The sequence below is a fragment of the Panulirus ornatus genome, chromosome 19 (genome assembly GCF_036320965.1).
Source record: "Panulirus ornatus isolate Po-2019 chromosome 19, ASM3632096v1, whole genome shotgun sequence".
Classification (NCBI taxonomy): Eukaryota; Metazoa; Arthropoda; class Malacostraca; order Decapoda; family Palinuridae; genus Panulirus; species Panulirus ornatus.
This window is the reverse complement of record NC_092242.1, coordinates 27,635,145-27,653,701: the sequence shown is the minus strand read 5'-3', so window position 1 is coordinate 27,653,701 and position 18,557 is coordinate 27,635,145. Positions and strand designations below refer to the sequence as shown.

Below are 18,557 nucleotides of genomic sequence, written 5' to 3'. Positions count from 1 at the left end.
ACCAGTAGAGTTGATAAAACGGAAGGCTTATGACACCACTTTGGCTAAGATAAAGGTAAATTAAAAGTCATAAGTAGTACTTCATACTTGGGCAAATGAGCCCCCTAAAAATATGGAATAGTTCAAAAGAAAAAATTTTCCAGCACTTATAGAACACCTCAAGATTTTGGGAAGCAAAATTTGTGATACTTATTACGTGGGGCTTCCACGATAGACTGAAGGATATGACCAAACCTAACACACTCATATTATTACAGTGATGAGCAGAAGTGCTCTGAAATTCAATAGCAGGTAAGGAATGAGAATTACAGACTGTTTCTGGACATATGAATTTGATTCTTCACAGATAAATTCTATTAGGTTACTGCTTCCCCATTATGAGATGCTGCAGAAATCCAAATAAAGAGTTGATGTATGCTAACTGTGAGAAAAAGAATCAATACAGTATCATTATCCATGATTACATCAGGACAAATTTCTAAGAGTCCAGGTCTTACTCAGAACTTTCTAAAGGCTCCTGCAGCTTAAGGCTGTGCTACTTCCAGTGGCAGGGGAAGGTAGATTCCTTTGGAGTGAGAAGTTCTTTGTTGACACAGTACTCCCAATGATACAGTCCTGTAAAAGGTGACTTTTCATTCACAGTGTACCTTTGAGCAGGCAGAGTCTGGTAACACCAAGAATGAACATTGAAGTAAAAAGTAATTGATTTTGATGTAAAAAGTATGACTGTAAAATGCCACACAGTACCTATGATTATTAGGTCATATGATGAGGGTAGACTATTTTGAAACAAGACAATTGACGAAATCGGGTTATTTTGAAACAACACAACGAATGAAAGAAGACTGCTTCAAAACATGAAGAACAGTAAGGGTACATAGTGGTGTACTCAATGAACCATTCACCAAGATTTTCAATGGACAGGCCATGGAAATTCCAGGATATGGAGACAAAATGTCTAAGTGAGATATTACGAGTTTCATAAACATTATACTTTTGGATCTTAATTCAAGAACCTGATTTCGACAGTGAAGGAGGTGGTGACACAAACTATGGATGTACATTGAGGGTGAAGTCTAATAAATTTCTGAACCTGCTGCCAGGAAAAGGGAGGGCTCAGGAGGTAGAGTACTGGTCCCTCCTAAAACTTTAGCTAATTAAAGAAATATTGTATTTCCTTAGGAAGGGTGTCTGGAGTGAAAATGGTGTAGCAGTTAGAGTTCCTGACTGAGACGCATTCACAGGCTGACCAGGGTCGAGTGCAGTTTAAAAACCTGGTTGCGACAGTTGGTCCACAGTCAACCAAGCTGTTCATCCACCCCTAGTGGTTGGTCATTAAAATGAGTTCCTCACTCAGGTTAGGGTATATATATGTACAGTGTTAATGGGCCAGGCTTTCCCATGCTGTCCCAGCCACCATGAAAAAGAAAAAAATAGTTGAGGAAGGGAATGGAAGGAGTGGAATGGATGGCAATGAATGGAAATTATTAGTGAAAACAAAAGAAGGATGTGCAATTCTGCTATGGGAGGGTGTTACAAAGCATAGATGGAATGGATCAAGAATAGTGAGGGTAAAGGGAAAGACTGGAATAGTGAAGTACAAATGGGTATGTGTATATGAGCTTATGAATCTGAAGACTGTGTGAGGTAAAGATGAAATGAAGCTTTTATGGAGAAATGTGAATGATAGTATAAATCAGTGTGAGAAAGAGAGGAAGGTGGTTGTAAAGGGTGATATGAATACAAAGAAGGGATGTGATGAAATTGGCAAGATAGTTGGTAAATGAGGAGTGCTTGGAGTAAATGAGAATGGAAATTATCTTGTAGATGTATGTGGTGAGAGGGTTTTATTCATTGTAACACCTTTTTCCAGCACAAAATGATTCACAAATATATGTGGATGGGAAATGGTAAAAGAGAAAAACAAAAGGGGTTTGACTGATTATGTGGCAGTGGATGAAATGTTGAGAAAGGTTGTACTGAAGACGATTCTTTGGAGATTCTAACCATTTGCAGTTCTGATAAAGGTGAGGATCAGGGAGAAGTGGTGGTATGGCATAGAGAAGAGTGGAGAAGACAAAGTGTTGGCAAGGTGGAAGATGAATCAGAAAGAATGCAAGAAGTATGGAAGAAGGGTGACAGAAAAATTTATATGAAAGTGCAGTAAATGTAGGAAAGCAGTCATGTGTGAATGAGGTGTTCAAAATGTTTAGACAAAGACTATTAAAGACTGCAGAATTAGTAGTTGAACGCATGGTCGTGAGATACAAGAATAAAAGCATAAATGCACAGTGGATGGATGAAATTAGAAATGCTTGTAGAATAGGAGAAATAGTCATATGACAGAATGCTTGAAAGGAGTGTATGAGTAAAAGTTTAGCAAAGGAAGTGGAAAGAATAAGAAATATGTAACGTGAATGTTAAGAAGCTGAGAGAGGAAAGTAAAGAAAAAGTCGATGATGATTTTTGGAAGAAAGTTGGGTGAGAAGTTTAAGAAAAACCAGTACTGTACTGAAAGGAGGTGAAAAAGGAAAGAGGTGAACGTAAGAGTGGAAATGTAAATGTGATAAGCAAGGAAGGGGAGTTGCTGAATCAAAAGTAGGAAGTGAAAGGAAGATGGAAAGAGTATTTTGAAGAACAGATGAATGTGGGAGAAAGTGAGACAGGGTTGTTACAAGCATGGGTATGAAAGATGGAAGGAAATGGATACAAGTGCAGAGGCCTAAAGCAAGAAGGGAGATAAAAAGGGCAATAATGAGGCTGAAGGTAGGAAAGGTACATAGAGTAGTGGGATTACAGTTGAAATGTTAAAGTAAGGAGGAGTGAGTAGAGTGGATACATTTGACATGGAATTTAGCATGGAAGCAGAGGGTTGTGCCTCAGAATTGGGTAAAAGTTATTACTGTTCCTACATTCAAAGGGACAGGTGCTATGGATGTATGTAAGCAATCACAGACTTTATTCAAAGGAAAAAGTGATAGGGATGTATGTAAGAATCATAAAAGAATAAGTTTTTAAGTATACCTGGAAAAGTGTATGCAAGAGTGTTGATTAATAGAGTGATAGATGTGATTACCTTTCCATTTCTTATTCAATCAACCCTCCTCATACCACATTCTGTCCTAAACCATTTCATCTCCAACTCATCAACCCTCTTCTGTACTTCTTTATCTTGGGCCCATGACTTACATCTGCACAATACTATCAGAACTATTATACCATCAAACATACTCATTTTTACCATCTCTTTCCACTTCTCTTCAATGTGCCCAGGACCTTAGCCCCCCCTCACCCACCCTATGACTTGCTTCAGCTTCCATAGTTCCCTTTGCTGCCATGTTCACTCCTTGTTGTCCAAAACATTTCACTTCCTCCAGGTTCTGTCACTGCAAACTCACATTCCACCTAACCTGTCATTTTCCTTTTCTTTACTAAACCTAACACTCTTGCTTTTATTCACATCTACTCTCAACTTTTGCCTTTCACACTCTCTCCCAAACTCAGACACCAGCTTCTGCAGTTTCTTTATTGAATCTGCCACCAGTGCTGTATCTCCAGCAATGAACAACTGATTCACCTTCCAGGCCCCCTATCCCCACGAGACGACAGACCTACTCCTCTCTCCAAGACCCTTACATTCACCTCCCTCATCAACCCATCCATACACAAATCAAACAGCTAAAGTGACTTCAAATAACTTTGCTGCACCATTAAGAAAATGAGAGCTATGAAAAGTTTCAAGGTCTTTGGAGACAGCACAGTGAAGAGAAATGGGGTGATAGTTACAAGGGTCTGAAAGGTGTCATTTCTTAAGGATGGACTAGACAAAGGCATGCTTCCATTACGAGGTAGTTTAAGCTTTCAGACACAGAAGAAATAGAAGATAAAGGACTGGAGGTGCCTCAAAAGCACATCCCTTTAGAAAAAGTGAAGATACGTCACTTGATTTGTATGCCCTTTTTACCAGTAACTGGGAGAGAGGGTCTTGTGCAAAGTAAATATAAAGTGGAACATAGGCATAGTCCAAGGTGGGGTGAGACTAATACGAAATCATCCAAAGTAGAGGAAAGTAAGGTGCCAAAAACACTGGAATTATAAATTGGAGAGATAGGGACAGTACAAACAGACGAGGTCAGAGAAGAGAGAAATTTGAATTACAGGAGTTACTAAAGATGCTCCTGGTTAACAACTGGAAAGAGTAATCGGCTGAAGAAGGACTCAAATTAACAAATATTACTTTCATGAAAGTTTACATTACTACAAACACTTCTGTTACACTTCCAAGCAGAAATGTCAAAAAGAGATCATGGAGAGGGCAAGAGTCTCATGGACTAGTAAGTTCTGCTCCTTATAAGACATGCATCCGTGAAAGAGCAATCAATATATGGCTAGACAAAAGTTCAGTCAAAGGAAAGTACGACTTCATTCGATCCAAAATGACCTCCAATATAAACTCAGCAGAGATGAAGGCATTCAAGCTAAAAAACCAGTACCAGTCCTAAAGAAACTCAGTGCAACTCCTGTGCAGGTAAGAATATTAAGTCCTCCTCAAGTGCCAAAGTTGGTGTTCCAAGAGGGAAGTAAGAAAGGATATGCCCAGTTGGAAGTGATGTAGATGAAACTGTGATTAGAAGACCCAAAGGAGGAAGAAATACAGCATCTATAAAGTGATAATTCACATGAACAAAGTAAAACATGTTGAAAAAGGGGTTGTGGAAATAAAGAACTTGTACTGTGCATTTAATTAGTCATTCTAATTAAATGGAATAAATAAGAAACTTGATTCCACTGAGATCATCCTGACTGAGTCATGCCAATCTTTGTGGTGTATACTGAAATCCCATGCACGGATAATTTTATTACATGGATGTGAAAAGAGCATTGCTTTGTGGCAAGATGACGAATAGTCAAAAAGTTGTCCATGGTTGAAAAAACTGAAAAGACTAAAAAACAGAAAAAAGCTTTAGAAGGTAATGAAGAGCATCACACTTCAAATGATAAAAACATTCATTCAAAACTTAAAAATAACGTTCATAAAGACACATGGTAACGAGGAAAAAAAAAACACAATTAATTTGTTTTTCGTCATGTGGAATATGAACTGTGTGCAGTATGCATAATGTGCAGTCTACACCAGGGTTGAGATGGGGTTTTACACCTCATATGGTAGTAATATGAAGTCTGTATTTTGTTGTAAATGTATACTGAAATCCCATGCACGGATAATTTTATTACATGGATGTGAAAAGAGCATTGCTTTGTGGCAAGATGACGAATAGTCAAAAAGTTGTCCATGGTTGAAAAAACTGAAAAGACTAAAAAACAGAAAAAAGCTTTAGAAGGTAATGAAGAGCATCACACTTCAAATGATAAAAACATTCATTCAAAACTTAAAAATAACGTTCATAAAGACACATGGTAACGAGGAAAAAAAAAAACACAATTAATTTGTTTTTCGTCATGTGGAATATGAACTGTGTGCAGTATGCATAATGTGCAGTCTACACCAGGGTTGAGATGGGGTTTTACACCTCATATGGTAGTAATATGAAGTCTGTATTTTGTTGTAAATAAAAAGAATTAAAAAATTAACAAAAAAATTTAAAAAACAATCAAAACTTGTGGAATGAAAGAGTAAAATGTTACTTCCATGAGAAGTCAGGTGAATAGCTGACAGGCTCTGAAACAGTTCAGGGTGAGGTTGAAGCGTAACGAGGTTATGGTTAAAATGATACAGCATAAGACTGCTTTGCTGGATGTTGTCAGAGAGGCTGTAGAAAGGAACAGCATGATGGAATGAGGATTTAAGAAACATGTTGGAGAAAAGAAAGGATTTTGAAAGGATAAGCTTAATTTGCTGGAAAACAATGATGGACTGAGGACAAAAAGCAGAGTGTAGATACCTGAACAGGAAGTTAAAAGAATGGTAAATATCAATACAAGAAAAGTAAATGAGGATCTCAAAAGAAACATACAAAAATCTGAAAAAGAATAACTTGTCATTCTGAAAGGAGGTGAATATGAGTGGAAGTGGTGTGTGTATGTGTGAGGAGTGAAAGCATAGTAGACAAGTCTGAGACAATGCTAGTAGAGGAGGATGAAGTTTGTAAAATACTGAAATATTATTTCTAATAACTGACTGGAGATAATGGTGAAAGATATGTGCCTACTAGTACAAAAGGAAAAGAGGTAAGGAAAAGGAAAAACAAGTATAGGAGCATGAAAATCATTAAAAAGAAAGGACAAAGACCAATAAAAAGATCTCAACCCTTTCACTGCATCAGTCCTAATATCCACAGTACGCTCTGCATGTGGTATATTCTCAAGTATTCTAAATGTTATGTCCATAAGGTCGTTTTTACAGTTAACTAGAACATACTTTTCTAAATAAATGACAAACAACTCAAACTGATGAATAACAAACAACACAAACTGATGAGTGACAAACAACTCAGACTGATGAAACAATGTTTGTGTGCTACACACCTAAATGATGCTGATCTACTCCAGGGCATGTTAGATGTCCCAAGAGTATTGTCAGGCATATATAGCGAGATATGTGGCATTTTGGAAAGAATTTTTGTCATACACAAGCATAATTATAAAAGGTTTTCATCACTAATATCTACTATCTTTTATGGATGTCACAGCTTCATAAATTATCAAATAACATGTGGGTGCAGATCTCGTATAGACCTCCCTGACATCTCTACATAGAATGACCAGTGTACTGAAAAAATTTAGCCTGTAGCATCTAGTGACAATATGTGGGATGCTACTACAAGCGTTAATGACAATACGTTTCACCTCAAGACAGGGGTAACCAATTCAAGAAATATTAAAGCATGTACTTAAGCTGCATTGGACACAAAAATATACAGAGGCATCTATGCCCCAACCAATGTGAATAGGTTAAAGAATGGAAAAACTGGGAATGAAGATTAAGTGGTGAATGAAATGAAGACTGGATATGAGCCTGCTGAGAAGTGGATCTGGAAAGTGGGCTCTGAAGCATGGAAAGATCAGGTGCCTAACAACTGGGCAAAGACAAGAAATATCAAAGCATGCACTTAAGCTGCATTAGACAGAAAAATATACAGAGGCATCTACGCCCCAGCCATGTGAATAGGTTAAAGAATGGAAAAACTGGGAATGAAGATTAAGTGGTGAATGAAATGAAGACTGGATGTTAGCCTGCTGTGAAGTGGATCTGGAAAGTGGGCTTTAAAGCATGGAAAGAAGGTCAGGTGCCTGACAACTGGGCAAAGACAGTGACAATAGAAGCAACACTGACCTTCTTAGTATCATCATAGACGAGCTGGTGAGCAAATCTGGGGCAAGGTTCTACATGTTGCATTTTGCTCCAATAAGATTCCCCGGTCTGCTCATTACGGTATATACAAGACCTGCAACAAAGAAATATCGAAAATAAAATTTTCTAACACTGCAACTTCCATTTACCATATAAATATTACAAGAAATGCTTCTTTTAAAACAGATATCATGTATGAGATTTGTGCCTCTATCTGAGAGATGGGAATGCAAATATTGGTCCATTACTCCTGTCTCCAAAGTAACCATATAGGTTACAAATCCACTTTTAGAAAAGATGGAGAAAATGATGTCATTATACACAGAGCATGAGACAAAGAAGAAAAACAGCTTTACAAAACCTTCAGCTCAGGTCTAAAGCTCTGAAGATATGGGATTGTTTATGTAAAGAAGAGAATGTTGCTAGCCACAGCTGTTTCAAGCAAGTAAAGAATGGCTAGATAAGATCATTGATATCAGAAGCTGCATAATGTGAGGATAACAGGAGAATCTGCCAGTGCTGTGTGTAATTTCTCTCTGTGCAAGGTTATCACAGAAGATAACCCCTGCATAGAGAGGCATGGGCAATAACTAGTACTTTTGTTATATGAAAAGGCCACTTTCCCCAAGCATTTTGAATAACATTAGCTGTACTGTACTGAGGCTCTCTCTAAAAAGTTCAAAATATTTTCATCAACATTATTGTCTAAAACTCCTTCAAATATCTTATTTCCTCAGCTTTTATAACATGATTCACATTTGACTTTGAGACCCCTATATATTCAAAATTCCTTTGGAATGTGTTCCATGGTAATCCTGCTATAGCACGTCTCCTCTCTACTGTTATCCTCTGATCTCATGGATAAATTTCAATAAAAATATAGCCTTGATTAGGCATGGTTTTAAAACTATTTTTTCTTATCACACATGCTTTCAAGATTAATAGTTGCAAAGTCTTTGAAGGTTGCACATGCACTATTCAAGCACTTACCTAACTGCGAGAGTCTACGATGAGAATATGCCAGAAAGGAGGGTTTAGCACATAGCACTCTCCTCATGTCTGCCTCAGTGCATAATATTGTTTCTCTCCACTGCCACACACCTTACATAACAGTCAATATGAAGTTCAACAAGGACTGACTTCAACCATATATCTGGTATTCTTCTTTTAAATGATTCATCGAATAATCTTTCCAACTTTTTACCTGTGCTCTAATATATCTTTGACTATCTTTTAAGTATACTCCCAGGTATGACTGGAGGCCTGATAATTCCTTATCTTCCTTGTTACAATGTTTTCAGATCTAATACATTATCACTGATGCCCTCAATTTGTTGCCATGCATACTATCATGTATCTTTCCTTTTTTCTTTCTAAGCTGTAACGTTCAAGTTCTTTCATCCTTAGCCTTGCTCATAAAGTATTTCTGAATTCGCTCTAGCTTGTTTATTTCTAATTGCTTGAATCGTGTGACCATGAAATACAACAGTATTCAACTTTGCTTCTCATATGTACATAAAACATTTTCATCTTTAGCTTTTTGTCTCTCATTATGAAAGTTTGCATTACTATATCACTCATTATTAGGCTTGATAGCACTATCTAATCAACATGCTCCTAAATCTAAAGTTTCTTAGTCATGACAGCTCCTGAACTTAAGATTCTTGAATTTCATATTTCTTTCCCTCTTGGGCCTCTGTATGGAAACATTTATATACTATTAAAAATTCTAAGACTCATTCCTTACATTTCTCTTCATAAAGTCATTAGTAGAAATGTTAATGAAGTTAATGCCATTCCTTGTGATACTCTTGGTGAAAGATCCTATTCTTCAGACAGTTCTATTTGCCACCACTTTTAATCTAAAATTCTATTCTATCACTTTCTCCAAGAAAGCTCTGTGACTAACTTTTGTGAAATGTTTTTGTAAGGTCTACAAAAACAGTATTTTCTTCTTGCACAGAGTTTCATATAAATCACTGTAGTGATCTCTTAGTTGGGTTTGTGTAATCTAACCGAGTACTCACGTATGTTGACCTTCATTTATAAAACTGTTATTAATCATCATAAGGAGGGTGGATGTGTTGGTTATGAGATGTTTGAGGACAATATGTCGTGTGAGGTGGTTTGATCAAGTAAGAAATGAAAGGGTAAAAGAGATGTGTGGTAATAAAAAGAGTGCGGCTGAGAGAGCTGAAGGGGGTGTATTGAAATGGTTTGGTCACATGGAGAGAATGAATGAGGAAAAATTGATAAAGAGGATATATGTGTTGGAGGTGGAGGGAACAAGGAGAAGTGGAGACTGAATTGGATGAGGAAGGATGGAGTGAAAAAGATTTTGAGTGATTGGGGCCTGAACATGCAGGAGGGTGAAAGGCATGCAAGGAACAGAGTGAATTGGAATGATGTGGTATACCGGGGCCAACGTGCTGTCAATGGATTGAACCAAGGCATGTGAATCGTCTGGGGTAAACCATGGAAAGTTTTGTGGGGCCTGGATGTGGAAAGGGAGCTGTGGTTTTGGCGCATTATACATGACAGCTAGAGACTGATTGTGAATGAATGTGGCCTTTGTTTTCTTTTCCTAGCACTACCTCGTGCATGTGCGGGGGGAGGGGGGTGTCATTTTCATATGTGATGGGGTGGCTACGGGAATGAATATAGGCAGCAAGTATGAATTATGTACATGTGTATATATTTATATGTCTGTGTATGCATATATATGCATACGTTGAAATGTATAGGTATGTATACGTGCGTGTGTGGATGTGTATGTATATACATGTGTATGTGGGTGGGTTGGGCCATTCTTTCATCTGTTCCTTGTGCTACCTCACTAACGCGGAAGACTGCGACAAAATATAATAAATATAAATAAAAACAAAGTTCTAAATATACTCTTCCAGCCCTTTCATAGATTCTGACTATAAGTTAGAATATAACTCATTAATTTTCATCCTTTCTTCAATGAAAACACTATTTCCACACTCAACGATTTCTTCCTGTATCTAGAAGGCATATGACGATTTCTTCCTGTATCTGGAAGGCATATGACTTCCAAGTGCTTTTCCACTGAATTAGGGAAGGAAAAAAGATGAAATCCCTTATCATCACATGATTACTGTGTGGCTGTTGGCAACTCAAGCCTGGGCCAAAACGATAACTTTTTCTTTCCTTACACCTCGAAGCTCTGGAACTCTTTACCGTCCCATGTTGTTCCCAGTAACTCTGACCTGGCACTGCTTAAATGACAGTCTTTTCACTTCCTCCAAAATTCTTTTAATACTTTTTCTGTCTCTTCTTTTTCCCTTTCAATAACCTCCCCATATTTAAATTAATGCCAGGCCTTGATGTGGACTTCTTGTCCATGACTAGAGAAAGAACCCATGCTCAAGTAATTTCTGTTACAATTACAATAAAATAAATGAATTAACCCTCTAACTGTGACATGTATCATTTGATGGTTTATGAGCATCAGCAACATACATTACATAAGATTTCCTCACTACTATTTTAAATTATGTGCCTAATTTAGCATTCATAAACCATGTCCCAGTAGGCCTCCTCACACCACCCATGTATCACTCAAAACCTGAACACCACCTTCACCAACATAGTGGACTCACCTAATTTGCCATCTGGCATGATTTACTTCATGTAGTATAAGTGGTGTGCAAAGGAAGTCTCATTCAAAGAAGGGTGTACGTGAAGCATTAATTTGTAGTAAACCCTTGATTTAAAGGAACCCGATCTAACAGATTTCGAATTTAACAGACTGGGCAAATAATAATAAATTAATCAATAATAATTTAATGAAAAAAAATCTCAAATGCCACACCATACACATTTCATATCGCACTTGTTTTGGTAACGGGTATACTCCCTTTGTTTCGGTCTCAGTCTGCCTCAAGCTATCGTGCGGTCAGTTTGTATACAGAGAATTGTGACTTTATTCATTCAATGAATTTGCAATCCTTACAATTCAAAATGGCGTCAAGTGATAGAGGAGTTAAAAGAAAGCATGTGAACTGTATATTGCATTACTATATATTCATATATCAAAAAATGGCCCAAAGGTTACATTCAATTTACCAGACTTTTGGTGTTAACAGACACCCCATCCCCCCTATTAGTCAATTAAATCAAGGGTTTACTGTACTGTAATTTCTACATGAACTGGTTCAACTTATCTGTTGAATTATTTTGATATCCTAAATGCAATATGCATCGTACGATGTTGGTACACAATCAACTTGAGGTACGTCATCTTTCATATTTAATCATCGTTTCCCACACCAGAAAGGTAGCACCAGGAACATGATAAGAAAGGGCCACATTTGCTCAAATTCTTTCCATGAACGTCAATTGTAATCCACTGAAAATACAGAGACCAATCCACAACCAGGCCCCACAGACATTTTGTATAGTTTTTCCTGGCTGCTTCATATGCCCTGTCTCAGTCCACTGACAATAAACACCCCTTGTATTCCATATCATTCTAATTCACTCTATCCTGTGCATGCCTCTCATCATCCTGCATGTTCACATATTAAGCACAAAATCTTAACCATTCCATCACTCCATTTTCAATTTGGTCTTCCCCCCTCTTCTTGTCCCTTACACCTCTGAGACATATATCCCCCCGTCACCATGTCCTCATTCATTCTTTCCAAATATCCAAACCATTTCAGCACATCCTCTTCAGATCTCTCTCTTACCCTCACACTCAATCACCACTTATTATGCCAAATATTGTATCCTCAAACATTTAATTTCTAACACATATACCCTACTCCATACATTCTCATCCAAAATCAATGCCTTGCATCAAAGGGACTACTATATCTTGAAAGACAACCATTTTTGCCAAGATAGTGACCTCTCTCCACAAATTCCTCCATGCTCCCAGAATCTCTCCCCAATACCCACCCTATAACACTCTGCTTACACACAGGTCCCTTGTTTCCTCTGCAACATTCTGTATGTCTTCATCAACTTTTACTCTGAAGTTTGAGGTCAGCTTTATGATGCTGTGTAGTCACTTCGATAAAGTTGTAACCTGAGATATGAGTTAACTTCAACATCTGTGATGAGTGTGACAGCATTAGTAAAAAGTATGTCGAATGAGTTACTGTTTAATATAGTTTTGTGACTGACCAGCATAATGTTGAATTACATATATATCTGTTATCTTTTTCGAACTATTCCCTTTCAATTGCAGATGCAATATTTGCTTTTTTGGTTAATATTTGCATCCACAATATGCTCCACTCTTTTCCAATATAACATAATTTAATATTAAAGTCACTTGATCAATTTTCAGTTTAGCTGGTCGGCACTTCTCATTAAATAACTACCTTTGCTAGTATTTTTCAAAGTCTTCAACCTTAACCTTAAGCAGTTTGTATGTTAACATGTTAACTGTGTATGCTTACATCTTCCATGGCACATTTTCATTAACTGATTTTCCTGTAACTTGCTATTTCCACTTCACCTTGTTTAAACTCTCTCAACTTGGAAGCTCTTTTAGCAATCTATGCGCCTCACTCTTAGTTCTCTAATTCAGCCACATACATTTTCGTCAGACTAAAAAATATTGCATTTTTTGATTCATACACTCATTAGGGTAATTAGCTTTAAGCCTGGAGTTCTCAGTGAATAAGCTATGTGCATTTATATATAAAACTTAGCTATGGATTTCTTTCATCTTTCTTTCTGAATACCTCTTTTATGACTCTTTTACTTTTATTTTTTCTTGTCATATTTGATCACCATTTCTCATGTTAGCAAGGTAATGCCAGGAAACAGACGAAGAAAGACCCATCCACTCACATACAAATATATGAGCATATATCCCCAGAAAGAATACTTCCCACATATTCCCTGCATGTCATAGAAGGCGACTAAAAGGGGAAGGAGCGGGGGCTGGAAATCCTCCCCTCTCGTTTTTTTTGTTTTTTTTTAATCTTCCAAAAGAAGGAACAGAAAAGGAGGCCAGGTGAGGATATTCCCTCAAAGGCCTAGTCCTCTGTCCTTAACGCTACCTCACTAATGTGGGAAATGGCGAATAAAAAAAAACATGAAAGTTTTGTGGGGACTGTATGCAGAAAGGGAGCTGTGGTTTCAGTGCATTACACATGAGAGCTAGAGACTGTGTGGTTTCAGTGCATTACACATGAGAGCTAGAGACTGAGTATGAACGAATGCGGCCTTTGTTGTGTTTTCCTAGCGCTACCTTGTGCGTGGGGAGACGGGGGGGGATTTCATGTGTGGTGGGGTGGCAATGGGAATGGATGGAGGCAGCAAGTATGAATATGTACATGTGTATATATGTATATGTCTGTGTATGTATATGTATGTATACGTTGAAATGTATAGGTATGTATATGTGCGTGTGTGGGTGTTTATGTATATACATGTGTATGTGCGTGTTTATGTATATGCATGCATATGTGGGTGGGTTGGGCCATTCTTTCACCTGTTTCCTTGTGCTAACTTGCTAATGCAAACCACCTTGACCAAAACACCCTATATCTGCCACTCTATCATCAAACACATTCAACAAACCTTCAAAATACTCACTCCATCTCTTTTTCACTTCACCACTACTTGTTATTACCTCCCCATTAGCCACCTTCACCGATGTTTCCATTTATTCTCTTATCTTACGTACATTATTTACCTCCTTCCAAAACATCTTATTCCCACTACAATTTAATGATACTCTCTCACCCTAAATCTCATTTGCCCTCTTTTTCATCTCTTGCACCTTTCTCTTGAACTCCTGCCTCCTTGCTTTATACATCTCCCACTCATTTGCAAAATTTCCCTGCAAGAATCGTCCAAATGCCTCTTTCTTCTCTTTCACAAACAATCTGACTTCTTCATCCCACCACTCACCACCATTTCTAATCTGCCCACCTTCCACCTTTCTCATGCCACAGGCATCTTTTGCACAAGCCTTCACTGCTTCCCTAAATAAATCCTATTCCTCCACTACCCTTACATCATTTGCTCTCACTATTTTCCATTCTGCACTTAATCTCTCCTGGTACTTCATCACACAAGTCTCCTTTCCAAGCTCACTACTCTCACCACTCTCTTCACCCCAACATTCTCTCTTCTTTTCTGAAAACCTCTACAAATCTTCACCTTCGCCTTCACGAGATAATGATCAGACTCCCTCCAGTTGTACCTCTCAGCACATTAACATCCAAAAGTCTCTCTTTCATGCACCCATCAATCAACATGTAATCCAATAATGCTCTCTGGCCATCTCGCCTACTTACATGTGAATACTTAAGTATATCTCTCTTTTTAAACCAAGTATTCCCAATCACCAGTCCTCTTTCAGGACACAAACCTACAAGCTCTTCAACATTTCCATTTACAACACTGAATACCCCATGTACACCAATTATTCCCTCAACTGCCACATTCACCTTTGCATTCAAATCACCCATCACTATAACCCGGTCTCATGCATCAAAACTACTAACACACTCACTCAGCTGCTCTCAATACACATGCCTCTCATGATCTTTCTTCTCATGCCCTGGTGCATATGCACCAATAATCATCCATCTCTCTCCATCCACTTTCAGTTTTACCCATATCAATCTAGAGTTTACTTTCTTACACTCTATCACATACTCCCACCACTCCTGTTTCAGGAGTAGTGCTACTCTCCCCCTTGCTCTTGTCCTTTAACTAACCCCTGACTTTACTCCCAAGACATTCCCAAACCACTCTTCCCCTTTACCCTTGAGCTTGCTTTCACTCTGAGCCAAAACATCCAGGTTCCTTTCCTCAAACACACTACCTATCTCTCCTTTTTTCTCATCTTCATTACATCCACACACATTTAGACACCCCAATCTGAGCCTTCGAGGAGGATGAGCACTCCCTGCGTGACTCCTTCTTCTGTTTCCCCTTTTAGAAAGTTAGAATACAAGTATGGGAGGGTTTCCAGTCCCTAGCTCCCGCCCCCTTTAGTCGCCTTCTACAACACGTGAGGAATGCGTGGGAAGTATTCTTTCTCAACTATCCCTAGGGATAGAGGTTTTCAGAAAAGAAGAGAGAATGTTGGGGTGAAAAGAGAGGTGAGAGTAAGTGAGCTTGGGAGGGAGACTTTTGTGAGGAAGTACCAGGAGAGACTGAGTATAGAATGGAAAAAGGTGAGAACAAAGGGCGCGAGGGAGTGCGGGAGGAATGGGATGTATTTAGGGAAGCAGTGATGGCTTGTGCAAAAGATGCTTGTGGCATGAGAAGCGTGGGAGGTGGGCAGATTAGAAAGGGTAGTGAGTGGTGGGATGAAGAGGTAAGATTATTAATGAAAGAGAAGAGAGAGGTATTTGGGTGATTATTGCAGGGAAATAATGCAAATGACTGGGAGATGTATAAAAGAAAGAGGCAGGAGGTCAAGAGAATGGTGCAAGAGGTGAAAAAGAGGGCAAATGAGAGTTGGGGTGAGAGGGTATCGTTAAATTTTAGGGAGAATAAAAAGATGTTTTGGAAGGAAGTACATAAAGTGCGTAAGACAAGGGAACAAATGGGAACTTTAGTGAAGGGGGCTAATGGGGAGGTGATAACAAGTTGTGGTGATGTGAGAAGGAGATGGAGTGAGTATTTTGAAGGTTTGTTGAATGTGTTTGATGATAGAGTGGCAGATAAGGGTGTTTTGGTCGAAGTGGTGTGCAAAGTGAGAGGGATAAGGAAAATGATTTGGTAAACAGGGAAGAGGTAGCAAAAGCTTTGCAGAAGATGAAAGCCAGCAAGGTAGCGGGATTGGATGGCATTGCAGTGGAATTTATTAAAAAAGGGGGTGACTGTATTGTTGACTGGTTGGTAAGGTAATTCAATGTATGTATGACTCATGGTGAGGTGCCTGAGGATTGGCGAAATGCTTGCATAGTGCCATTGTACAAAGGCAAAGGGGATAAAAAAAAAGTGAGTGCTCAAATTACAGAGGTATAAGTTTGTTGAGTATTCCTGCTAAATTATATGGGAGGGTATTGATTGAGAGGGTGAAAGCATGTACAGAGAATCAGATTGGGGAAGAGCAGTGTGGTTTCAGAAGTGGTAGAGGATGTGTGGATCAGGTATTTGCTTTGAAGAAAGTATGTCAGAAATACTTAGAAAAGCAAATGGATTTGTATGTAGCATTTATGGATCTGGAGAAGGCATATGATAGAGTTGATAGAGATGCTCTGTGGAAGGTATTAAGAATATATGGTGTGGGAGGCAAGTTGTTAGAAGCAGTGAAAAGTTTTTATTTAGGATGTAAGGCATGTGTACGTGTAGGAAGAGAGGAAAGTGATTGGTTCTCAGTGAATGTAGGTTTGCGGCAGGGGTGTGTGATGTCTCCATGGTTGTTTAATTTGTTTATGGATGGGGTTGTTAGGGAGGTGAATGCAAGAGTTTTGGAAAGGGGGGAAAGTATGCAGTCTGTTGTGGATGAGAGAGCTTTGGAAGTGAGTCACTTGTTGTTTGCTGATGATACAGTGCTGGTGGCTGATTCGTGTGAGAAACTGCAGAAGCTGGTGACTGAGTTTGGTAAAGTGTGTGAAAGAAGAAAGCTGAGCGTAAATATGAATAAGAGCAAAGTTATTAGGTACAGTAGGGTTGAGGGACAAGTCAATTGGGAGGTGACTTTGAATGGAGAAAAACTGGAGGAAGTGGAGTGTTTTAGATATCTGGGAGTGGATTTCGCAGTGGATGGAACCATGGAAGCGGAAGTGAATCATAGGGTGGGGGAGGCAAAAATGGGCATGTTCGAAGGAACAGTAGTTCCAACAATGTTATATGGTTGCGAGACGTGGGCTATGGATAGAGTTGTGCGGAGGAGGGTGGATGTGCTGGAAATGAGATGTTTGAAGACAATATGTGGTGTGAGATGGTTTGATCGAGTAAGTAATAATGGGGTAAGAGAGATGTGTGGTAATAAAAAGTGTGGTTGAGAGAGCATAAGAGGGTGTTTTGAAATGGTTTCATCACATGGAGAGAATGAGTGAGGAAAGATTGACTAAGAGGATATATGTGTCGGAGGTGGAGGGAACGAAAAGAAGTGGGAGACCAAATTCGAGGTGGAAAGATGGAGTGAAAAAGATTTTGAGTGATCGGAGCCTGAACATACAGGAGGGTGAAAGGAGTGCAAGGAATAGAGTGAATTAGAATGAAGTGGTATACCAGGGATGACGTGCTGTCAATGGATTGAACCAGGGCATGTGAAGCGTCTGGGGTAAATCATGGAAAGTTCTGTGGGGCCTAGATGTGGAAAGGGAGCTGTGGTTTCGGTGCATTATTACACGACAGCTAGAGACTGAGTGTGAACGAAAGTGGCCTTTGTTGTTTTTTCCTAGCGTTACCTCGCGCACATTTGGGGGGAAGGGGTTGTTATTTCGTGTGTGGCGGGGTGGCGATGGGAATGAATAAAGGCAGACAGTATGAATTATGTACATGTGTATATATGTATATGTCTGTGTGTGTATATATATATATATATATGTATACGTGGAGATGTATAGGTATGTATATTTGCGTGTGTAGATGTGTATGTATATATATGCGTATGTGGGTGGGTTGGGCCATTCTTTCATCTGTTTCCTTGCGCTACCTCGCTAACGCAGGAGACAGCGACAAAGCAAAATAAATAAAATAAAAATATTTGTACTTATTATTTTGCTTTGTCGCTGGCACCCGCGTTAGTGAGGTAGCGCAAGGAAACAGACGAAAGAATGGCCCAACCCACCCACATACACATGTATATACATACACGCCCACACACGCAAATATACATACCTATACATCTCAATGTACACATATATATACACATACAGACATATACATATATACACATGTACATAATTCATACTATCTGCCTTTATTTATTCCCATCGCCACCCCGACACATATGGAATAACTACCCCCTCCCCCCTCATGTGTGTGAGGTAGAGCTAGGAAAAGACAACAAAGGCCCCATTTGTTCACACTCAGTCTCTAGCTGTCATGTAATAATGCACCGAAACCACAGCTCCCTTTCCACATCTAGGCCCCACAGAACCTTCCATGGTTTACCCCAGACGCTTCAAATACCCTAGTTCAATCCACTGACAGCACGTCGACCCTGGTATACCACATCGTTCCAATTCACTCTATTCCTTGCACGCCTTTCATCCTCCTGTATGTTCAGGCCCCGATCACTCAAAATCTTTTTCACTCCATCTTTACACCTCCAATTTGGTCT

The 18,557-nt window shown here is 38.9% G+C and overlaps 1 protein-coding gene across 1 annotated transcript in view; it reads right to left on the bottom strand.

The window, feature by feature from the left end:
* muskelin (muskelin 1) overlaps positions 1 to 18,557 on the bottom strand; it is a 512,022-nt gene that overhangs the window by 70,992 nt on the left and 422,473 nt on the right. The window contains exon 12 of the mRNA XM_071674329.1: positions 7,295 to 7,406. Coding sequence (XP_071530430.1) covers positions 7,295 to 7,406 — 112 coding nt within the window. The remainder of the gene's footprint in view (positions 1 to 7,294; positions 7,407 to 18,557) is intronic.